This window comes from Polyodon spathula, chromosome 10, assembly GCF_017654505.1.
Source record: "Polyodon spathula isolate WHYD16114869_AA chromosome 10, ASM1765450v1, whole genome shotgun sequence".
Classification (NCBI taxonomy): domain Eukaryota; kingdom Metazoa; phylum Chordata; class Actinopteri; order Acipenseriformes; family Polyodontidae; genus Polyodon; species Polyodon spathula.
In genome coordinates, this window is record NC_054543.1 from 4,117,375 (window position 1) to 4,142,698 (window position 25,324).

The following is a 25,324-nucleotide window of genomic DNA, read 5'->3' on the forward strand; positions in this document are numbered from 1 at the left end:
TTAAAGTCTGTTTGTGCTACGATACATTATCATTTGGATACTAAACTGCATGTAAATCAAGCCAGTGACATCTCTCTGTCTGAATTACAGTCCCCCACCTTGGCTTTTGCAGCTCTATTGTCCATGTGGCTGATTCTGTTTGGATGAAGGAGGCTGCTGCACCCTAATATGTTCACTGGATCACTTTATTTCTTTATTTCTTTCTTTTCTCTCAGTGATTCAATTGATTTGTTTGTTTTGTCATAAATGTAACAAAAAACAATAAACAAGAGATGTATGTGTGTGTGTGTGTGTGTGTGTATGTGTATATATATATATATATCATATATATAGTATATATATATATAATATATATATATATATATATATATATATAATTTCCTTATCGCGCAATAGTCACATGATCTAACTCTGCTAATTATAACTTTAGCCATTTTGTTTCTTATTCTTTTTAGAGTGCCAGCTGGTGATCATATTTGATCTGGTCCAGAGCAGTCTTAGTTTCTTACGACAGTCAAAACTGGATGTAGAAAAAAGGTAAACATGAACTTTTGTGCTACTTTATATGTTCATAGATAATAATCCAGCTATACAGGATACATCTAAACCAAAAAAGAAAAAAACTGAACGGCAGTAAATGCAGCCCTTGTAGTCTATTGTAAATGACGTGTTGTATAATTTGGGATCTCTATGAAGTGAAAATGATTGCCTTTCATATATGGATTCCTCTGGGCATTATTTTATCAATATGCAAACTGTATATCAAAGTTATTGACTGTCAGCATAATGCAAATGAGTTTTTGGAAAATGATTTGTCAAACACTGCACATCAAAGACTCACAGGTGCCTTATCTTTCCACACTGTTACTTCTGAACTAAGGGAAACATTTTAATGAGTTCTTTAAAAGACAGTAAGGGACCTTGGGATGCAAAGTCATGTGAAATATCTATTCCAAGTGTAATACCTGTTTTGATTTGGTTATTTATTTATTTATTTATTTCCAGTGCATTGCAGTTGTTACTGGAAAGACCTGTTGATACAGCCATTCTTTTGAGCCTCACTGGTGTTCGCTCCATCATGGCTAACCAGTGGCATAGCACTCTTCAACAAAATGCTGTAAAACTGGACATAATATTTGAAAGTAAGTGCTTTGCTCCTGCAAAGACTTTACTAGTAAACATAACGTCTTACTGATACTGAAATAATTTCTATTGTCTGAAGCACATTTTGTCGTAAGCCTCAGACTTGCAGGCTATCTAAGAAATTAGATAGTAAGGAGATATGTCTGTGAGTTGGATCAGACTTCAGATCATACAGAAACTCAACAGATAGTTGCTCAAGACTGGATTTTAGAGATTTGTCAAATGTTTCATTGTTAGCTTGTTAATTATTGTTTGAAAATGTTTAACTATGTGTTGTTTTTTGTCTGTTTTTTTCTATTCTTTTTTTTTTTTTTTTTTTTTTTTTTTAGATCTACTGAAGCTGGGGCAGACAGCTGGCCAGTCAGTGCGTGCTGTCCAAAAGCGTGGAATGCAGAATGAACCTATAGAAGCAGAGGAGCATCCCAGATCAACCATTAACAATGAAGGTACATTTTTTCACTTTCCCCATGCTTTTTCCATGGTTATACTATGCATTATCACAGTTTGCCCTGTTTTTTTTTTTTTTTTTAAATGTGTTTTAGCATACCTCCTTGTGCTTTACAATGCTTGCCTCAGCTTTGCCATGCTTTCACTATGCTTTGCTTTTACTATGGGGAAACTTCAAACTAACTGACCGAAACACATACACAATAGTGTTTTTAACCTATTACTATGCAATTATGCCTTTCATCAAATAAAAGTTTGGCAAGTATTTATATTATAATCATAAACAAAGCTAGCCTAACAGGGAAAAAAAAGCATATCTTTGTTTTGACATTTTTTTTCCCATTTTCATCTGATAGACTTGATAGACCTATTTTTGCCTTTTAGAACAGTTTTCTTTCATCTGTAGTGATGTCTTTGTATCTTTATAATCCCATTGTTATTCAACCGTGTGCTATATACTGGTGTATGTATAAAGACTGACATGCATAAGATAAGAGTAATTGAATGTTTTTGTACAGCATTTGTCCTTATGAATAAAGGAGGTACATTATTATATTCTCAATCAAGCCCCAGGTGAATTTTTTTTTTTTTATTGGCCCAGTGCTTCACTTTATTTTAAATTACTTTTGACACCTAAAAGGCAGGCTGATATCTTCTGCATTCTGCTAACTTACGTTTGGTGCACAATCTTCCTTAATAATATTATTAGTATTTGCTCTTCCAAGAGTTTGTTGTGCTGTTTTATGGTGTTTTGGTTTTATTTAAGAAAAGTTGTACTATTATTATTATTATTTATTATTATATTATTATTATTATTATTATTATTATTATAACAGTAACAATAATAATTGTATGTGTTTTTTTTTACATCTTTTGTAGGGGCTATGCTTTTGTTTTCTCCCGAAAGCAAGAAAGAGGAATTCTGTAACAGTGATCCTCCAGAACATAAAGTCTTTTTGCATTCATCTTTCAACTATGTGTTATATGGTCTTCCTAACCTAGTTATAACATGAGTTTTTAAAACAAAATATTTATGAGTGCACAGTAGTAATATATCTTATATCCTTTCATATTTGTAATGCAATCTGTACCCCCCCTTCATAAAATATACTTAATCTGTATCACAAAATAAAATATTGTGTTTTGAAACAAATGTTGATTTTTATTTCCAATATATAAAGACTAGTATGCCTATTGTTATGAATGCAAAGCATTCAGGCTGTTGAAAAAAAAAAAGTTAAAGAAAACTTTATGTATATTTATCACATTTTGGAGTAAGGCAGGTTGAAGTGGATTTGTTGAGATTTCACTTCGCAAGAATGTACAGTTTTTTTTTTTTTTTTTCCTCAAACACTTACCTGAGCCATTATATTTGAATATGTTTATGTTTTTAACTATTTTAAAAGAAATTGGGGACATTTTAACTCAGTACACGTTGGTGCTTAATTTTGATGTAGAGGTGTATAGGCTGACAGCTTTTGAGACTCTGCCCTCTTGGGATGCTGGTCAAGACACATAAGGCCTAATAAATTTCCCTTTGTTTGGCCTGTTATAGTACTGTTGAGGGCAGTACAGGAATAAAGTTCAAAAACAGACAGAAACGACTGATCATTTACTGCTAGATAAAAATGTGTCCTGTTCCCATTTGTGTGCAGAGAAGTACTGTGTTTCCTTCTATTATTACTGCTGAATGAGAAAGAAGCTTAGACCATTAATGATTAATATCATAAGTTAAACGTTTCAACCACAGACATTTTCCATTGCCGAGTGCTCAACATCTGCTATTTAATTGCTGTTTTAGTTGTGCCTACATACAACGGAAGCACCCCAAAGGCACTCAAGTAAAGTCAGAGTTTGCTTAATACTGTAAACAGAATTTGAAACTTGTCAAGCAAAGCAACAACCTCGAAACAATATGAAATTTTGAGCACTTGTTGTTAGAAGTCATTATATAAAGTCAAACTACAATTGAAAGACATAAATCAGTGAATGGAAACAGTTGTGGGATTTCAATATTAAAACAAATAACTATTATTTGACATGTATATTTGAAAACCACTCTAGAGATGACTTAATAAATGGAACATAACTTGCTGACACTTGTCAGGATCATGTTAACAGCCCCACAGTGTGTTATGTTGCAGCGTCAAGGTTTCATAAGGACAAGTTCCCTGGAAACAACGATTAATGTTTAACTAAAGCTTGCCTGTTCCTAACGTCTTTGCAGTAATCTACTGTATTTAGTATAGAAGAAATATGTTGGACCCTACCTTCTATACTACATAACCAATGAGTTTGTTAGTGGTACATTTTATTATACTATTCAATATTTGTATTGCATACTTTTTTTTATCTTGTAACTAAGCATCCTAGACTTGTTAAGGTGCTTGTGTACTTTACTGATAACTTATGACTCCCTCATTGCATAGAAACCAGTTTTGTTTATTCCATTTGTCAGTTCCTGTCCTCCTAGATGTCAGAATTTCACGATAGAGAAGTTATATTTGAATTAGCTCCTGTATTGTGTTGATTTCTGAATCTAAAGACTGGGAAACAGCATTCAGGGTTGTTTTAATACAAATATACTAAAAAGGATTTCAACAGTGAGAGAAAATGGGGAAGCCTAACAAAAAAGATCCAGCTAGCAAAAAATTAGGTAAGTAATCTAGCCTTTACTAACATAATGTAATAGATATTTTAAAATATGTTCTAGAATATGTGCAATTATTTGACAAATTAGATTCACCCTTGCATATAATATATTCAGTCACACACACTTGCATTAATATCGATCATTCTTCAATCTGTTAATCAGCAGCTGTTGTGGTCTAGTATTTACATTTAAACTTTGGTTGATTTTGTATTTACAACATTGTACTTTATTTTTAAACAATTCCCTAAATACTTAAATGAATGACTACCCATGCTTATATAGAATTTAAACATAAATCTAGTTTCAATTTGTGTATTTCAATTTTTTGTATACAGTATACAACAATAACATTAAATTATTCAAATGTTTTGCAAAACCATAGATTTTCATGTTTTTTTTTTTTTTTTTTGGTTTATTTGTTTCCTCTGTGAAATCACAAGTTACCAGAAGATACAACAATAATGATGCTGACAGTGATAATGAAGGTAAGGCAATAATAAAAATAATAAAAAAAGAACTAATCAAAGATACCAGTAATTTGAATAGATTAGCTTGCTGGTACACCAGGGAGTGCTTTATATGTGTTATTATTTCAATGCGGTTTATGATTTTTTAGTCTGAATATTGATTGAAGAATAGGTATTTGCTTGTATAAAAATAGAGCTATTGAATGTACTCCTGAGGACATAACTGTTGAGCGTGGAATGGGAATTTGAAATTGTATAGATTCTCTTGTTTAAATAATAGGTTTACCGTGGAAGTTTTTATATGATGTCTGACCTGATTTAGAATTAAACTTATAACGAGTTTATTTATTTATGCATGCATTTATTTATTTATTTAAAATGTGCATTACAAGGTCAACAGAATGGATCTTTTAAAGGCTTGTTCAAAGATTGTGTGCCTGACAACAGTAAATATGCTACAAAACACTAGAAGTGAAAGCCTCCTACACAGTATTTAAAATCAGAACAAAGCTTATGCTTACAGGACATAATGCACTGAGCTGAATCAAGGTTGAAGAAAAACAAGTTTAACAGCCTTTTGTGACTTGAAATCCCAATTACATGTTTGGCTGCCATTTAATGTCAGCTAAGAAATAGTTTGTTTGGATTTTAGTTTGCCAAACCAGTGGTGTTATTGTAGTGTGCTTTGGTGTGTGTGTGTGTGTGTGTGTGTGTGTGTGTGTGTGTGTGTGTGTTTGTGTTTTCACTTATGTGATGTTTATTACAATTAATTGCATTATATTTATACCAAAATAAGTTGTTATATTCATGATTTACACTTTATATAATGTTCTAAGCAACATATAGACACTTAAGCAACTGTTATCATAATCACATTTATATTATTTATTCATCTGTAGTGTTTAATTATTTTTCTTTAATTCTCTTGGGCAGTATTGCAGCAGCTATATATCTGCTTCTCCACATGAAGAAAGGAGCAGTGTTGTTGGTCCAGTACTAGAGTTGGGTTTTAAGATTTATTCGCTCCCATGTGCACTTCTCAGCAGCAAACTGCCTTCATCTTTACCCTTGTGTCACTCTTAATTCTGCTAGCATGCAGATTTCCATTACATGAGAGTAGGTGTTGCTGTTGATGGACTCGGCTCTCGCCATGATAAGCACCAACTAAGACAGCTTTGTTTACTATAAGCTTATGTGATCCATCTGCATTTCCTTCCATCTGATGATGTAGATATCCTTCTGCTTGGTGTTGATGGCTGAAGTGTAATGCTGGCTCCAGGGATCAGCCTATTTTGCCTCCCTGGTGCATCAGCACACACAGAGGCTGCAATGCTGGCTCCAGGGATCAACCACAGGATGGCCTCCTTAGCATATCAGCATGACAACCATCTGGATTGAGCAGAGTAGGGTACTTATCTGGGGTCTTCAAGTGGGTACCTTTTATACTTGGTGTTTTGCCGACTAGCCTGCTCACACATTTTAAGAGGGCTTGGCAGTGATTCTGGCTTCCCAACATCACCCCCCTCTGTTCCCCACTCAGCTAAGCCCAACTTACTCATCTAACTTTACTCAACGTTTTTTTTTTCTACTGTGCTTGAGGTCTGCAACCAGAATCTTTTCGTCTCAATCAGAGCCAGTTGCTGTTCCTCACCGCTGCTTCAGATAAGTTCTTCACTATGCATTGCAACTCTTGACCACTGAATCCAATGTCTCAGAGAAACCAGGTTGTGGAGTGTGCCACAAATCTTTGACAACCCACCTCCACTGGATAAACCTGGACTCTTCATCCTTGCTGTTCTGCTTCAATAGCTAGTTGAGGGTACCGAAGTTTCTTCCTTTCATACGCCTCATCCACAGCATCCTCCGATGGCACTGTTAACTCTACCAGGTGAACAAGGCAAGCTTATCCAGACCACAAGACAATATCAGGTTGAAGTTTAGTGGTGGCAAGCTCAGTTGGGAAAATAAGCCATTGTCCAACATCTGCCAGCCTTTTCCAGTTTCTAGCAGCTTCCAGTTGTTCTAGGCGAGTTTAGGTTTTAATACCTTTTCTTGGAGGATCCTCTCCTAGCCATAGATTAAGGTTCTATGGTAATGTGAGAACATCACCTGTTGACCTGAGAGTTCCACACTCCCACCTCACCCATTCTCCCTGCTTGGCCTGGGAAACTGCATTTACGCACCTCATCCTCTCCTCCTGCTTTTGTACCTCATTGACTACTAGCTTCCTCCATTGAGTTGGAGCTGCTTTGTGCCATGTAGGAGGAGCTGAACTAAGACCGAGGCCTCCTCTTCCATGCTGTACTTGCCATATGGTATCACTGATACGAAGGGCAGCCCAATTTTTTGTAATTGCTGTTATTAGAAATCATTATCTGTTTGTTGTACTTACTACTTGCACTTAATGGAATTTGATCTTATAAGCAAATACTTTTACTATAACGACACTTAGTCAAAATCGCGCTTAAACGTAATTGTTTACTGTATTCCTTATTTTCTCATATTTGATTTTTCTCTTACTACTGACTTTATTGTATTTTATAACTGCTCTCATTGTACTTACTACTTGCACTTAATGGAATTTGAGTCAAAATATGCGCTTACGTAATTGTTTACTGTATTCCTTATTTTCTCATATTTGATTTTTCTCTTACTACTGACTTTATTGTATTTTATAACTGCTCTCATCTGTAATGTGATATGATAGTGGTTTATTTTGTAACAACTGTAAGTCGGCCTGGATAAGGGTGTCTGCTAAGAAATTAATATATTACTTGAACAATAATAAAAAGCCAACTGACTTTTCTTTACCACAGGTGAGACTGAAATGCTTTCTCTGAAGCTTCGTTATCATAACCTTGAAGGCAATAAGCAAGCCTATGAGAAAGAAACTCAAGAAGAGATCAGAAGGCAGAGGTGTGTACTTTATTTTTAATAATACATATGGTTATTGTTCACGCTAGGGTTTGCATGATGCAGTTGGCAAACAAAGACAACTTAAGCAAACTGGCAAGTAAGTAGTCATTGAAATACTATATATATATATATATATATATATATATATATATATATATATATATATATATATATATATATATATATATATATATACACACACACATATATATAGACACACGTACACACACACACAACTGTGAAATTGTGTCTTAATGGCGATGAACACAAAGGACAAGACGGATCCTCTCGCACTCAGAATTTTTTTTCAGAATCATATTATAAAATCATATATCAAATCATATTTGCGTGTCGATTTTAGGAACTGTCAGGGCTGGCCAAATCATGATTAATGTCGTACAGTGAAAATAAATATCAAAACATTTGTGATTGTGTTTTAAGAAACACTATTTATAAAAGATAACAACATTAAGTAGTAAGAATACTGTATTATAAAAATCACAGGTATATTCTTTAAAACTGGGACTTAGCACAATACACCATCCAAATTGTTCATAATCTCTCATTTTATCTGTTGCATTTCCTCTGTAACTACAACAGCATGCAGCTGTAGGCCACAGACACACATAATAATGTTGTTTTTGTCTTTTGAAAGAATGCAAACACCAAAATTTTCTCCTTGCAATTCAAGGTCACTGTATTTTCAACAATGCATTCAATTTTTACCCTTTATGCTATATCCTCACTTAATTCACAGACAGTTGATTCGACAACTTCAAGAAGAAAGGGAAGAAATTTCAACTAACCTGAAGGGAGCAAGTGGCAAAAATGGTGTAACTCAGGAACACAAAACAACCGGAGCAATACGATCTCTGCTTGAGAAAGGAGATGATATTGATGCCAAAATTGCAGAAGAAAAACAAAGGCATTCAGAACTTGATGAAGAGGTATGTTGCATCACAGATTATAAAGGGCTACAGGTCAGGACATTATACTTTTTTTTGTTTGTTTAATAATCTCTTATAGAGTGAAACTGATATACTATATAACTACCGGTATGTATTAAATCACTAATATTTGCAGTTACCCCTTTCGATTCAATATGAAAGCTTTGCAGATAATTGTTAAATTACCAGCATTCCACTTGCTTTTATCTTTACCACATTCAAATAAAATAGTTCTCGATACAGAAACATGTGCTTGTCTCACATATAGGTATAGTACCCATAGAAAAGTCTCTTTTGGAACTGAAGACAATGGCTCAGATGCTGGACCCAGACCCAAAAAATGAAACTGCAGTCCACAAGCCTACTGGTGTACTAGTTAGATAACCCCTTACACTTAATAAATCAAACAACAAACACAATGAGATCTATCCTGAAACTGTCTATCTCAGCTGTTTATGTGGATATTCAGCTGTTCATCTATGTTTCTAAAAGATTCAAACACACCGAGGATAAAATTTTGTAATGTTTCAGTTTAATGCGAGATGGGTTCACAGCTTACCATCGAGAGCAACAATGAGCTATATTGATTTCCATGCACTCACAAGAAACAAAGTTCATTTTAAAAGTGCTGTATAACAACAGTAACATATTTTGTTCAAAATGTTGTTTTATGCAGTCTAAGAACAAGTAACAATAAAATTGCTATGTGTGTCAAGGATAATATATATATATATATATATATATATATAGATAATATATATATATATAATATATATATAGATATATATTACAGGTACCAGAGAAGACAACCAAACTTGCTATACAGACTCCACACTGTGATTTGATTATGCTTTCCTGTTACAACCTATATTTTGGATTTCTTTTTTTTTTTTTTTGTAGAACCATTAATGCTATAGTGCTACTTTGGATGTTACTGTTTTTATTTCTTGTTTTTTTTTCACACTGTTAACTGCAATTTCTTACTTACAGAGATTATGTAAAGCCCTTTATTTTAGTGGACTGAAAATTTAATGTGCGTATATATTTTTTAAAATGTAGCGACTTATTCTAATGTTACACAAACCAAAGCTCGGCCAACAAAACCCTCAACCTGAGCTGAATTAAATTATTGCACAATGTTTTTGCTCTGATTAATGATTAGGGCTTGCTTGGGCAATCTTGGCCCATGTGTCAGTGCTATTTTTTTTTTTATAGTATTGAAATTATATTTATTCTGTCTTGAAAAGGTTATCTTTTACACTTTGATTTGCATTGTCCTTTGCTTTAGAGAGATGGGATTATGTATTCCTCCAGTGATATGGTCTACTATGTACCGGTAGTCATTATATTTTTGCTGCAAATTGTACAGTTGTTGATTCCGCTCCAGGGAAAACTCTGCAGTTTGGACTCAGATAATGTTTCTTTTGCTTTTAAGGCTTGTTTTCATGATGCAGCAGTACATTGACAGACCATTCAAAACCCTGTAAGAATAACAATAGGATTAAAATGGGATTTACTTTCAACACAGGCTCTTCACCAATAATATTTACCCTTCATCAGCAGCAAGGGATGCAAATGCACCCCAGTGTGTTTGAAATGAATATACCTCATAACTCTTTGAAGAGCACGAGAACAATCTTGAAGATATTGAAACTAAGATGAGGATTAAAAACAGCACCAAACCCCACTCAAACAGATTTAATGCAATGTCTATAGTAATCATCAGCTGGTCTTACAAAGCAACTGGTCAAGACATACTGCTGGGCGGTTAATTGAACGTGTGTTGGCAGTGAATAATAGTTTCCTTTTGAATTTAAAATGCAAAAGAGTTTATGAACCGTTTGTGAAATTAGCACTGTATGGATTTAGGAGGGATTTCCAAGCAGGAATCAAAGAATCAACATATTCTGTCGGTTACCACATACTCTATACATTGCATTATGGGGTAGATGTAAGGATATACGCAAAGTGATCTGCAGGTGCAAAACCCCCATAACGATGCTGTAAATCGTCGGATTCTGCTAATAATGCAGTATATATAAAGAATGGTGTTCACCTGGTGTTCTGCACCCACTGTCAAATTTGCACTTTGCCATTATTAATACATTAAAATTATATTTAAATGCATTCAAATGAAGAAAAGAGCATGGAATTGGGTTGAATCTGGTTACTAAGCGGGCACAAATGTTATAATGTGATTTAAGGATTTCGCCTTGCACTTAGGCAATGGCTGACCCTCTAAAAACTTTACATCTCTTCTTACAAGCTGCAAACCATTGTAGAAGTTAAGTAAGTACGAGCTGTATAAAAGCACACACCTGCAGAGGTTTGTCATTGTCTTCAGGATGGCTGCTGTGGTACACTTCCTGATGCGGCAACACTTGGCTCTTGTTGAGGAGAGGCAGGGACACATTTGGAGGAGGGCAAGACAAAGAAGACCTTGCATATTCAATGTCAGGGTCACTTTGTTTAGAATGCAGGAGGATGCTGTGCTAAACCCTTATAGCTGAATTGAGGATGGGCTAGACCCCAGCGTCAATCTAGGGACCGCTATCCGCTATCCCTGCACATGTCAAAGTGTTGTGTTCTCTGCACTACTTAGCCTCTGGTTCCTTTCAGACCACAGCTGGAATGTCCGGAGGGATAGCCCAAACCACCTTTTCCAGAGTGCTAGGCAAATTTCTATATGTCATGCTGAAAAGGGAAGGCCAATATATATCATTTACTAAGGATGCTAGCATAACTGATGTTAGCTGAAGCTTTTAGAAAAAAACTCTTGTCTCGTGCTGAGTGATCACAGCCGTAAAGACTCTCAGCTCCTCAGAAAACTTTTCTTTTATGTATGCCAAGAGGAATTTGCTGCCCTTCCTCTGACATATTTAGTTTTTTGTTTTGTATTTTTATGCTCCACAAATGTCATACAGTGCCTATTGCTCTCTGTACTCCTTTTTGTTCACCTCTGGGCTGCAAATTTGGCTGCTAAATAGACCGATGCGCTCATTGAGATCCTCATTATCATAATTGCAGACCAGTATTTGTGCGTGTTGAGTAATTTGCATTGCTCTTAAGCTTACATGGGGCGCAGTGCAAAATAATTGCCTGGCCACAATACAGTCTGAATTTTGCATCTGCAGTTATTTGCACTGCGTCTATACTTACATCTACCCCTATATGTACTAGGTTTGCTTGTGTATAATACAGTAACAACAAAGTGTTGTATATATATATTATGTCATAGTTGTATCATATATAAAATGACGATATAATTTTATATATATATATATACTATATATATATATATATATATATATATATATATATATATATATATATATATATACATATACACACACATACATACACACACACACACACACACACACACACACACACACACACACACATACATAACATGTATAGATATATATATATATGATATATATTATATATATTATATATATATATATATAATAATTGTGTTTAAACACAAACTTAAAAAGTCTAATTTCTCTGAGTTTCTTTTGATCAGATTAAAGAGACTCAAAGAAAACTTGAACAAAATAGAAAAGCTGCTGCCCTAAAAGAAGACACAAACAAGAAAGCCCAAAGACTTACAGCTCAAGTAGCACAGGTGTGTAAAAAAAAAAAAAAAAAAAAAAAAAATAGCAGTGACACAGAGCACATGATTAGGTTGATCGTGTCAAGCTATTTTTGTTGTCGCTACCACATCACAGTATCTTTACACGTGGGAACAATGTATGTTGCCAATCAATGTTTAAATATCCTACCTTTTCATCGTTATGGTAGATTATTGATACAAGCACTCAATACAGTATCCCGTATGATTTAGTTTTGTCGTAAAAACTTTTAGTCTATGTAATACTGCTGTTATAGTTTGTTTACTATTGAGTGGCATAGTGGCAGTTTAATTTACTAAATGCAGTAGCAATTAAATATTATTGACACTCCCTCATCAAGTAAGCTTCAGTTTTATTTCAAGACATTTTTAATAAATAAAAAATAAATAAAAAATACAACCCAGAATATTAGTTTCACCGGTCCAATTTAAAATGAAAAAAAAAAATTATTTATTTTTAGTGAATACCAAAACAAAATGAATGACCTGTTTGTTTAATTAATAACAAGTATCATTTCTTAACTGACTCAGGGAAATAGCAAGTTCAGCTCTTTGTTATCAGCAAATTCCAAGCTACGGGAAGAAATCGAAACCATGCGGGTGGAGAAAGAAAAGTTTCAGCTTCTGTACAAAAAGCTGCAAAAGGTAAAAGTACATGGCCTCTTTTTCCATGAATAATCTTAATAACCACGTGCCTGTATAAAGCATGTTGTTTTGTACACTTGACCCTCAGACAATGGAGGAAGTGCGACAAGAATCAAGGGGAGTTCTTGATGAGGCAACTGAAGCTTATCACACAAGGTATTTTTTGCTGTTTGTTTTTTCCTAAGCATATTCTCTTATGAGTGGTACTTTTTTGAGTGATTCAAATATTGTGTTTTTTTTGTGTTAAGTTGCTTTGAATTCAGGAGCTGCTTATCAGTTTGGGTTTCATGCCATATGTAAGAGTGAGTGACATCTACTTGGATAGATCCTAAGGATAAAGTTTTATTGTACTGTTGACAATACAGTACAATGTACTGTTGACATAGCTTGGCACTAGATGACACTGGTCCCTTCACACCTCATTTGAAGATCATTTTTTAATCATTATTATCTTTTTGACAGAGAAGAGGCTCAGGCTAGAATTATTCGAGTTAATGAACAGCAGGAAAAAGACATGGAGCTGTACAATGCAGAAATAAGGGAGATGCAGAGAGAACTAAGCCACGCTCAAAAGGTCGAACATTTCCTCCAGGAGAAGAAAAAGGAACGAGAACCAGATGACAATTTCCTTGAAGCTGAAAAGAAAAGAGGTAATTCAGCCTGATTTCTTCAGAATTCAAAAGGAAGGGGCCTCTTATCTAACGTTGTAGTTTATAAAAACTGTACAACTTTGAAACGAGAGAGCATGTTGTAATACATGTATATCAGTAGGCATCACCTGTACATGCACAGTAATTCACTGCAACAGCAGGTGGGTGTTGAGATTCTCTATGAGGTTTGTAACTTGCAATATGTTTCCCAAAACCTTTATTATGTTTCTTTCTTTCAATTTTAGAGTTCTTAATAGTGGATATATTAATGATTATAGACCCCCCCTTATTGACATTACTTCATAAAAGAAAAATACAGTGAAAAAAGTTAACTTTATTTTACAGTTAAAAACGGGTTTCTTAATTTTACTGTGACAGTATTAACCTCCGCCACTATTTTAAATAATTATTGACATCAGTCAAATGGTTTATAATATTGAGAGTGAGATTTAAAAAAAATGGAACAGGTTGTCAAATGCAGTATCCAATCTGTCAACAATGGCCTAAAGACAGAATTCCTTTTCAGACAAGACACCTTCTAGCCATTAACATTTATATATCAGCAGCAGGCCTCTAACAAATGTTCACCCATTGCATGGACAGGCCTTCTCTGTTTTGAAATCTGCCAGGCATATTTGTAATGTATGAAGTAGCTATTTGAATACGGTACTTACTTTAAGAATTTCACTGCCCTGTCTTTCTGTTCTCATTGCGCCACTAGTATCAGAGTGATTGAGGTTGATCACAGTGGTCTTGAGGGCTGGTGCTGGCAGGACCTTATTGATCAAAGATGGTCATAGTATTTGCTCTTCTGGCTGCTACAGTATAGAATGCATGAACATTGAAAATTGCTCCCTTGACTTAAAAGTCTGAAGGTTTTTTTTTTTTTTGCTGCTTCTCCAATAGCATGTACCAACCATTCTTTCACATCTTGGAATAAATAACTAAACAGGGCTTGGGGGTTCCCTTCATGGAATTGTAGGCATTATTTTTTATCAAGTAAATTCTACACCTGGAAATCCAAAATACACAGTTGGCGCATTCATTTCTAAGTCTTTTTAAGCGGTGCCTGCTGTCATAATACAAGCCAGAACAGTTTGTCAAACATGTTTTATATTGCCAACCTCCATACCTCCCACTGATGTTTAGCAGAATGGCTACTAGAACAAAACAAACAATTCCCTTGCTGTACCATATAAAACACTATGTGAAATTAACTTTTGTCCCAGTGGCCTTGATAAACAGCTTTCATTGTGAAGTATAATCTGTCTACATTTAGCACATGTACTCTGAGATAACAACTAAGCCTGTATATGCATTTCAGTTTCTTTCAAATCTTCCTCCTTGTACAGTAGCTCTTGGAATGGAGATTTTAATTGTCTGCATCTTGCTGTCTCACAGTTTGCCAGGGTTATGGGTGCTTAGTAAATTTTACTCATCAGCTGTCACTAGAATATAAAATTAGTAAAATCGGTGCTTTTCTTTTGAGCGTACATCCTGAGGTGTTTCAAAACATGACATAATAGCATAAGGATAAATCCCCTTGGTGTTCTCATAGGACAAGCCACATCCAGTGAAAATAGTTTAGCTGTGTGTAATGAGTCAAGTTGTGATTATTTCATTTTAAATGAAAGAAAAAGCTGGAATACAGACATGTTTTTTTTTTTTATTCCTTTAAATCAAACAATTTCACCTAAAGACAGCTATGTTCTTTTTGATTGTCGTCAGAGACCAAGGAGCGAGAACGGAAGATTGAACACCAGATAGCGCTAAATAAGTACGAAGAAGCTGTTGAAAAACTCAACGAAATCATTGAAAAGGGTGCCAAGAAGAGAGATATGAGTCAGCGACAAATGAGCAAATCTGACAACAAAAATGGCTATGAAGGGGCAGCAGAAGAGGAAAGGAAGCGTTTGTGGGATTTAGGTATGTCAGCTGTGAATATTTGATAGTTTGATGTGAACTGCTATGTGGAAAAGAAAAATAATTGGATTATGAATAGCAGGGGGTGTTCGGTTGTACGATACTGGTAACAGTACTGCACAGAAAATCAGGACACTGAAAGGTTGTCTGTACCATTCATTAATGTAAGAAACCTCATTCACAAATATCATTTTGTTGTACAATATAAATAAGCAAATATCACTTCATCATTAAAGTTACAAAATTTAAAAATATATTCTCCACTATACCTAGAAAGTGCGGTATATTTTGGAAATTACGATAATCAACCAGGTGTGCATCACACTGCATCTCATACGTTATTTGTAACAGCTTGTCAGACTGGCATGGTGTTTGTTAGGGAAATAAACCCACTGTCAGGTAGACATGAATTGTGACGCTCTTACCACACTCATCCATCTAGCATTATGTTGTAATCCCTTGCTTGAAAACCCCACTGCACTGCAATACCCTACAAGAAATGCAGAATGATTACTGGAACTTAATGGAAAAAAAAAAACACATACAGTATCGATTTATTGAATAAGCCCTAAGTCACCTCTAGTTGTCTAAACGTTACTTATCTAAGTTACTTCTGTGAGACATTGGCTCCATTGAGAATACTAATCTCAATTTTCTCAGAATATGTAAACAAGAGCTTCTCTGGGAATTGAGCTCCACTTCCACCTCTACAGCCTCTGACACAAATAATGGATCAATTTAGAAAAGATCTCGACATCAAGATGTTTATTTTTTTACTTTTTTGTTTAGGAGAACCAGTACTGTTTTCTCACATGTGGATAGTACTTGTATCTAACTTTTCAATGCAATACATATGTTGTTGTTGTTGTTGTTGTTGTTGTTGTTGTTGTTGATATTGTTTTTCTTGTTGTTCATGCTTCTGGTATTTTTTGTTACTACAGCTACCAGAAGAAAGTCCACCATATTAAGCCCATTCTTTAAAGACTCTGCTGGAGATGGTGACTCTGAGAGGAAGCTAAGGAGGGTGATTGAACACAGACGGAAATCCACCATAATGGGAACCACAACAGAGGATCAGGAGAGACTAAGAGAGCTAATGAAGAAAGCCTTGGAGCATCAGGATAAACTGGAGGAAAAAGACTCACTGGACTCTGATGCTGAACTATTCTATAATGTGTACATGGAAAGTAAGTGTTATGATACAGAGCGGGTTATCCTATATGGAGAGATTCAGACATTTTATACAATTTCTCCTTAGAGATTTCATAAGTTAAGTCACATAATTTACTGTATTACCCCTGGTGTGTTATGAGTACATTATAAATTCTACCTCTCTGTCTTTACTGAATATATGCACCATGCATCGTCAAGCTGCTTGTCAAATGTCATTTATACCGGCAATTACGTTTTTGGAAACTGAATCCACTTAGAGGACAATTGTTGCTTAGGTTTCAAATTGAGTAGAGCTATCACCTCTGCAAGCACAACACCTTACCTAGCCTAATATTTAAAAAACACCTCATCTTCATTGCAGGGGAAGACATGAACTTTGCACTTTTTAACTATGTCACAGAGCAGACCAGTGATATTGACAGTATTCAGGAGCAAATTGAACAGGTGAAGTACATGTAATTAATTTACATCTTTAAATTCTGATTTTGTTATTTAATTTGAAATATTTAAATACTGGTTGTTTTGCTAAACAAATGTAGCAGCTGTGCTTTATCTATTTGTTACAGGCCTTACTTAAGATGTATATTTCTTTATGATTATTATCAGTAACAGTTATATGCTACCATGTAAATTATAATTTACAAAAAGAAATGCATCTGCAACATAAGAGGTGCAGCATACTTTAATATATGACGTCTTTTAATTAATTAATTAATTAATTAATTTACTTTATGCCTTCCTAAGTTTCTTATACTAACAAACACCGGTGATATCAAAACTCCTCCTCCTCCTACTACTATTAATAATACCGGATTCTGTCAATGCCCTGGTTTTCACCATTAAATTCTGGTTTTTAATTACCTTGCTCAAATAATGCCTGAGGGGAAATATTGCAGCTCACATGAATAGAAAAAACTACCTAGAAGTAATTTCACATGTGTCTATTTTTTAAATGTAGCAGGTTTTAGTCTAGCATTTTTATTCTAGTATTTTTACAAATGTGGTTTTTCAGGATGCGCTTTTGCAATGCACTGTTTAAGGCGTGATGTTTGCTTTGTGAAAATATTTAAAATGACACTACAGTGGACATAGCAGCGTTGAATTGTATTTCACCAGTCATTAAATATTCTAACTGTACTTCTTGATTCTTTAGCGTGACTGCGTGCTGTGCTCTAACTTTTGAATTTGAAACATAATCTACCTACCTCTCGACTAAAGTGAAAGCAGAGTAATTTGTACATACAAATAATGACAACCATAACAATCAATAAAAATACCAATCAATCATGATTCAAGAAATAAATAAATAAATAGATACATAATTTAGCTTAATATTTAGGCAAGATGGCTGCTGCTAATGGCACTGAGATTTCTTCAGGGAGGCAAATTATAGCTTCTCAGTGAAGGTGGCTGATGACATTATTAGCCCTCTGTAAGAAATTTTAATGCATTCATATGATCACTTACGACCAATCAGAGCTTGGTTTGTCCAAACCATTTTATAGATGATGGTTCTAATGGGTAACATAAAAATAACCAATGTGTGATGGGAGACACCTAAGAGAAATGTTGGTTTTGCTCTTTCTACAAAAAAAGCTTGAAACTTAATGTAAAATATACTTCTGTAGCAAAATTAAAGTAAATGTGTCTAACTCAACTCACTACAGATTTATTGTCTTTGTTCTGTGTAGCTCAAAATGAATATCAGCTTTTTGAGAGACAAGGATTTTGCTGTAAGTGATGAACACAAGAACATTATGAAAGAACTTGAACTGAAAACGACAGAGGCAACAGAGGCTTCAAACAAGTCTGAAACTGAAGTTGGAAGAAGAGAGAAAATTTGGGGCCAGATAAAAACAGGTAAGCAAGATCTACAGTTGTGTGCTCCTATAATCCCGTTGCCATATTTACTAAGCAAAACCACCATGCTGAGTTAACTGTTTGTGTATTCTAAAAAGAAAGCGTGTTGATGTTGAGAATCAACAAAAAACTGGTGTATACTTAGCACTGGGGTAGATGTTTAGTCAATATGTGTGATCAGTGTGCTCTTAAATATATTTAAAGCATGTAAAAATGGTTCCTGTTTGGGGGCAATTTATAGCTAGAAATGTGCATTTGTGCCATAGTTGACTCCAGTTTCATTTGATTAGGTGCAGTTTTTAGGTAATTATACTAAGCAGGTCTGCTAAAAGAACACATTGTTCACTCGCCATGCATTCCTTGTATTTATTCTGAACACATGTTCTAGCAAGGCAAAGTCAATTACAAGGATAGATTACATTTCTGCAGTAAAACTGGTTCAGTTAAGACTGCATTATGTACATAATCTGAAAACATGTGAAAGTAATAAGTGGTAATGGCCAGGTATTTACAATAATAATGTTCAAACAGGCACTTCTTTTACAATTCATCTCTATGAATTTATTTGTAAGACACAGATAAGATGGTGTATTGTGAATGTTAAACACACAGTTGTTGACCCCTGAATCAAAACGTTTCTGCAACAGCTTTGTCCCTTATTGAAATCTTGCCATTGATGCCATTTCAAGCCTCTTCTATGTGTGTAAACAACATACATTCATATGTGTACTCACATGTAATAAAATAATTTTATTATACATGTACTATAGCAGTAGAAAAGATGCACATTACTTGTTAATAAAGCCTCATTTAAATTCCTTTCACACACAATATCAGGTAGGAATTAGTGTTCAGCTAACAAAATGATTGCTGTACTATTATGGGAGGTTCAGGATGCATATCTGTAACCCTACAAGGTGCTTTAAACTCAAGGTTATAGACAAACAGACAACCAATATAATAATAATTTCAACCAGACAACACCACAAGCCTTCCTGATAACTAAGCAGCAACACAGCTGAACCAGCCACAGGGTCCTCCCTGTCACAATATGCTTCAAAATTGACATGATAAAAAGTCCATTATATTTTGAAAACATTTAAACTTTCAATTTTATGAAAATGACTTCTGTTTGTTCTTCATATCAGTGGTAAACATAGCAGTAGGCAGTGGTAGGCATTACCTAGCAAATTTGACCTGCTTGCTAATTTTGCTGGATGTTGAAGTTTTATATAAATGGAGCACATGCATTTAAAAGACATTGGAAGCACAGGTGTGCTTGTTTTCATGCTTATTCCCATGACTCACATAATGAAGATGACTGGTCATTCCACGGTTTTCTGCAAACCAGATATTTAAGTTCAGAAGAGAGATGGCTTATAGGTAAGCTAAAGCAACCGCCCTCCCTCCCCCATCACACTACATTGTATACATATATTAAAACTACATCGAAAGACTTTTTCATTTTTAGTACTAACACAGTACCAGCACTGATTTAAAAGTATTTCTTTCTGCCATATATTTAGGGCTTCTAATTTTGTTTTTTTTTTCTATTTTGTTATCCCAAGGAACAATACTACTCAAACAATCAACAAAACTATCTGCTCACTATTTAAAATGTAAATAACATTATGTATGTGCCCAATGAGCTATTGATGTCAAACTTAGACTATATATATAGCTAGCTAAAAGGGAAATGTACAGCAATAATTTAAAGGTCATACCCTTTGAAGCATGTAAAGGATATGAATAATGATTTAAAAAGAAGAGCAGAACATGAACAGCAATGTGCTGCTATATATATATATATATATATATATATATATATATATATATATATATATAAAACTAAAAACCCATATCTGTACCCTGGCATTTCCAGTTAAATATTTCATTGCATAAAAAAATTAAAAACGTAATTCCAGTTTATTTACTCATATTGTTACTCGAGACAGCTGTACACAATCTGGGAAAGAAGATTGGAGTGAACACTACAGAATTTTCGGTCACATTAGGAGGGACAGATGAACCCACTAACCACAACATAATCACATATCTTGGAATAGTTGAACAAAGAGCCAGTGAAATATTGGCTGCATGCTCCTATAGGAAATACCAGGTGAGAATAAATAGCCATTAAATGCCATTCAGTCAGAAAAATGTGAATTACAGCTCTCTCATGTAACTTAAAATGCTTCCAGTGTGTTGGCAGGGCCCTTTATAGTGTAAGATTAATAATTTTCTTTCACGAGTGTCAGAAAAAAAAAATGTAGTTATACTTAAATGACTGTATGTGTTTGACTATTGTCCATGAGATACAGTACGCAGACTTCTCAAATGGTTGAAAGATGCAACCCTGCTTGTTTGAAAACACATTAAGAGAATAATCAGCTTTTCCTTTAAAATGAACCATTGAGAGATTAAGCACAAGCGTGTGAATTGATCTTCTCATTCTACACCAACAATAAGTGGTTATGTTACTGGGGCCACAAAACTTTGCCATTAACATATGACTCGTGTTTCTGAGGCACTGGTTTTATGGTTTACAGCATGTGTTTTAACCTAGTGGCAATCATTTGTTTTCTTAATTAAATATCAGTAGCATTTATACTGTCTTGTGTGCTGGTATTAACATAGTGTGGTTCACTGTAACTCTCCACACAGGATGCTGAAAGGAGTGAAGATACTTCAACATCAGTTCTGGAATTCTTAGGCGTCTCCCCACCAAAAGCCATGCCAGAGTATGAAGTCCAGCTGCCTTCTACAGGGTACAGTTTGAAGATGCAGTCGTTTTATCAGACAATATTTAAAGTTCACCAAAAAGACTGAATTAAATCAAAGGTTATAGCACTGGCATGAAGAAGCTATACTTTATAATGGCCATGGCAACGCCACAGTTTTGGTTTAACCCAAAGTTGTAGTGTTTTGGTAGGAATAGTGGGCTTAACTTGTCAAACAAGTTGTTTTTTTTTCTTTTTTTTTTAACGTTTAAATGGGTTTAGGAGTGTACTGTTGAAGAAGCTGCACAGAGTTCTACACAAGAATAATTTCTGTGAAATCAACCAGACTGCCTGAAAAAGAAAGCTTTATGACTTGAATATTCTACTGATCTGAAACACTTGAAGTGGCACACAGAACACAAACCACCAGTGAGAATAAGAATCGTGCTTCCTTACAGAACCGCTGTCATGACCTCAAACAAACCACTGGACACAAATCCAGTAACCAGGGTATAAATGATTAATGCAGAAGTCTTGGAACATGTACAGTGTAGGTTTCAGTGATCCTCACCACAGTTCATGCATGAAAAGGTTTTCCATTCTGTTTGAAGTATATATATATATATATATATATATATATATATATATATATATAGATATAATATATATATATAGTCTATAGCTTTAAATTTGGAGTAAAAAGCTTTGATAATCTAGCCCTTGGTTAACCCCAGAACGTTTTTATTTTTCAGCTTGCTTGACAGCGAGGATGAAGAAATGACTGGAGACCACCTAAGACCACTGTCGAAAGCAGAACTACAGCAAAAAGCACTACAATCGGTAATAATCTTGACATTTTTAAATAAATTAGGCAGAAAGCTAAGCAGCTCACAATTATGTCGGCATTCAGTGGTTCATTCTACTATGCACTTCACAGTGTTTTTTAGGGTTAAAAATAACATCTTCAAACAAGGTCCAAAGGCAAAACAGGAATCTGATGTTTCATGTGGCAAGGTCAGATTTTAGAAATACCTGAGAAGATGTTCTCCTTCTTATACTATGTTTTCAAAAAGCATTGGATCGTCTCAAAAGCGACTGCTCTTCGTAAAGTCTATACTAGCTAGACTCTTCTAGTTGAAACATTTTTTTAAAGCCCTGAATTACATTTAAAGAGAAATATTTGAATCCCTGACAAAGCTCTAGGGATTTACTACTTTGTAAGCAAATCCAAATCCTTTTGACTTGGTTTAAAGTTGTAAAGCTGTATCTGTTTCTCATAGCTAGCTAAAAGGGAAATGTACAGCAGTAATTTAAAGGTCATACCCTTTGAAGCATGTAAAGGATATGAATAATGATTTAAAAAGAAGAACAGAACATGAGCAGCAATGTTGATTAGATAAAGGCATTAACACCCCAAAGGGTTATATTTATATATAAAAAAGAAAAGATGGGTTATGTAAAAAATTAAATACTATTTTGTTAAAACACCATAGGGGTTTCTCTTTTTATTTTTTACTCAGCCAAAAGATTACAGTTGAAGGAATGATAAAATAATGGTAAGCTCGTCAATTTGTAATTGACTTCATAGTGTGCTGAAAGTGGAAGGTTAAGGTAAATGTATTTCTAAGTAAAATGTGATGCTTTAGTCTATTTATATGCCTTCAGTTTGATTACGCTTAAGACAGATATTGACTTCGACATTATGTGTGTCAGCTCTAATAACAAGTTCAGTCATTTGTACCAGAGTGTTCACAAGTCAGAGCCATTGACGGCTGGGTTAGTACAGTATGCCCTGGTAAACATTTGACAAGGGATAATAAAGAATAGAAGAACCATTGTAAAGCACATGCAAGAAAAATAAAGCAAAAAAAAAAAAAAACTTGACTATGGTAAGGGCTGCACAGGTGGCGTAGTAAAGATAAAGCTGTGTACAGTACTTTACTATGCATATTGTACACAAAGCTGAAAGTATTTTTAAGTATGTGTGTGCTCTCCTGTGTTAATCTAATAGATCCAGATGAAGGAAGATGGATCAAAAGATAAGAATGAAAAAACCATTCATGAAAAAAACAGCAACACGAACCGCAGAACCAAAGTGAACTGAAGCCGTGGATGGTTGCTGTGTTTATTTACTATGACATTGGAAGAAATCAGCTTGAATATCACTTTATATTTCTGGGTGTTTTGGTTTTTTAATAATGTAAAAACATGCTATCAATCAAATAGATAAATTAATAAGGAAACTGCTTGCTAAAATGAAAAGCATGTGTCACTGTTAAATTGTTAATCGCAGAAATAACTTTTAATAATATAATAATTTTGCAAGGCTTTGGAACTGCCTGCAATCCTATCCACCCTGTGTGCTCAGTAAACCCAAAGTGACCCAATATGAAAACTCTGGGTCTTCCTACAATCAAACTGCATTGCAGGGCATGTGAAACACTGCAAAGTTGACTGTAAACACTTCTTTGAATGGTAGGATAATTGTTTTTGAATAGTGTTACTACTCATTGTAGTTAAGGATATATGTGCTGTCATGCATTGTCAATATAATGTTTCAGAATAAACAAGATAACACTTACTTTACATCTTATGTCATGCCTAGGCAGGCAAGTTATATGGCTACATGATCATGTGTATTTATATTTTTGGAATATATTTATAGATATATATATATATATATATATATATATATTATAGTAGATTATAGTAGATTGTGAATGTACATTAAAGTCTGTCTGTTTAAGCTAGAACAATTCTCACTTTAAATAATATACTTAACATATCTTATGGGAGGTTGTTCTAAGCACTCGAGTCCAGTGTCTGGGATTTTAAGACATGTTGAAGTTGAATTGGAATACAGTGCTGCAATGGGAACATTAACGGTTTTCATTATTCTCTCTCTATTATTTGTCTTGCTGACTTACAGTTGGTTTTTTCGAGATAAGCTAGTATACCAGTACATCATATGGATATATATATATATATATATATATATATATATATATATATATATATATATATATATATATATATATATATATATATATATATATATATATCACCGTCCGGCCCTACCCTACACACTTTGAAAATTGGGGTTTTGTGGCTGTTTTGCACAGCCACAATGTAATTGTTTTATTGTTTAATTGTTTCATTAGTTTAATTAGTGACACATGCTTGTAATTAAGGCAGGTGGATATAAGCAGGGCTGACATGTTAAGGCTAAGGCCTGAAGAAAGCTTGGGTAGACCTGACAAAGTACTGTGTATAACTTGTGTGTGTGTTGTGTGACCGGTAATCAGCATAGCTTTCCTGTATAGTTAAAAAACTAAGAAGTTTAGTTTATCACTCCTAGACGGAGTTAGGCTTGTGTTTTGTATGATTTATTTTGTATGTAAATAAATATACAGGCACTGCCCTGTTTTATTTCCTACCTGTGCTTCTAGAGTGTTCATTTTTCACTGCAATAAGTGTGAAAAGGTCCTACAAGTTATATATAATGTATTATTATATATAATATATATATAATATATATATATATATATATATATATATATATATTATTAATATAAAAATATATATTTAATAGTGATCAACATACCTTTGAATGTTGGGACCCAAAACAATTTCCGCTCAATAAATAATTGAATAATTTGTAAAACATTGGTAAAGCTGAACTGTTTTAAATTGACTAATTCCATCTGAAAGGTGCTATTTTAATGGAGAGGTGTTGGGCATGAAAGGGTAGGTGATACTCCATATATTGTACAATTGCTGGTTTTCCATTATGCTACAGTTTGTAACTGTTCTTCTTCCACAGTTCTCCACTAATGCATGCCTTCGAGGCATCACCTGCTAGAAGTTTAGACAGTATCTGAACCGCTATGCACAAGCATTCCTATGGACACTTTATGAGAGTGCCAACAAAGATGCTTGTTAGCATCAATTGAGATGATGGGTTTGTCAACCACATGGTTCAATGAGGAACGACTTACCATTCAACTGAAGAAGAAGCTGTCTAGTCAAATCCATTACAAACTGTTGCTGAAACGTTTCAAGTGTAAATTGCTTTTAAGCAGCAACGATATATAGTAGAAAATAAAAAATACCGGCGCTACAAAGATGCCTCAATCATTTCCA

At 34.4% G+C, this 25,324-nt stretch overlaps 2 protein-coding genes across 3 annotated transcripts in view; both read left to right on the top strand.

The window, feature by feature from the left end:
• The window catches only part of LOC121321634 (cilia- and flagella-associated protein 46), a 42,207-nt gene extending 39,525 nt beyond the window's left edge, over nucleotides 1-2,682 (top strand). Inside the window, exons 57-60 of the mRNA XM_041260634.1 lie at nucleotides 456-537; nucleotides 1,006-1,142; nucleotides 1,473-1,589; nucleotides 2,470-2,682. Of these exons, the coding sequence (XP_041116568.1) occupies nucleotides 456-537; nucleotides 1,006-1,142; nucleotides 1,473-1,589; nucleotides 2,470-2,603 (470 nt within the window). The 3' untranslated portion in view covers nucleotides 2,604-2,682. The remainder of the gene's footprint in view (nucleotides 1-455; nucleotides 538-1,005; nucleotides 1,143-1,472; nucleotides 1,590-2,469) is intronic.
• A 1,389-nt stretch (nucleotides 2,683-4,071) lies between these two features.
• LOC121321607 (coiled-coil domain-containing protein 63-like) lies at nucleotides 4,072-23,795 on the top strand. 2 transcript variants are annotated; one of them, XM_041260612.1, is made up of 16 exons: nucleotides 4,072-4,246; nucleotides 4,684-4,728; nucleotides 7,527-7,626; nucleotides 8,384-8,573; nucleotides 12,103-12,204; nucleotides 12,742-12,855; nucleotides 12,944-13,011; nucleotides 13,318-13,505; nucleotides 15,234-15,431; nucleotides 16,370-16,615; nucleotides 16,963-17,045; nucleotides 18,293-18,461; nucleotides 20,417-20,580; nucleotides 21,126-21,229; nucleotides 21,934-22,021; nucleotides 23,193-23,795. In XM_041260612.1, the coding sequence occupies exons 1-16, from the start codon at nucleotides 4,204-4,206 to the stop codon at nucleotides 23,283-23,285; spliced, it is 1,995 nt and encodes a 664-aa protein (XP_041116546.1). In that variant the 5' UTR covers nucleotides 4,072-4,203; the 3' UTR covers nucleotides 23,286-23,795. The 2 variants fall into 2 exon arrangements, with proteins under 2 accessions (XP_041116546.1, XP_041116548.1); XM_041260614.1 differs by lacking the exon at nucleotides 12,103-12,204.
• Nucleotides 23,796-25,324: the final 1,529 nt, after the last annotated feature.

What these genes read in the sequence shown, in the direction of transcription:
- LOC121321607 (XM_041260612.1), top strand. Translation starts at nt 4,204, where the DNA reads ATGGGGAAGCCTAACAAAAAAGATCCAGCTAGCAAAAAATTAG. An exon ending in CTATAATGTGTACATGGAAA is followed by an intron (nt 16,616 to 16,962) that starts GTAAGTGTTATG and finishes TCTTCATTGCAG; the next exon opens with GGGAAGACATGAACTTTGCA. An exon ending in TTGGGGCCAGATAAAAACAG is followed by an intron (nt 18,462 to 20,416) that starts GTAAGCAAGATC and finishes TACTCGAGACAG; the next exon opens with CTGTACACAATCTGGGAAAG.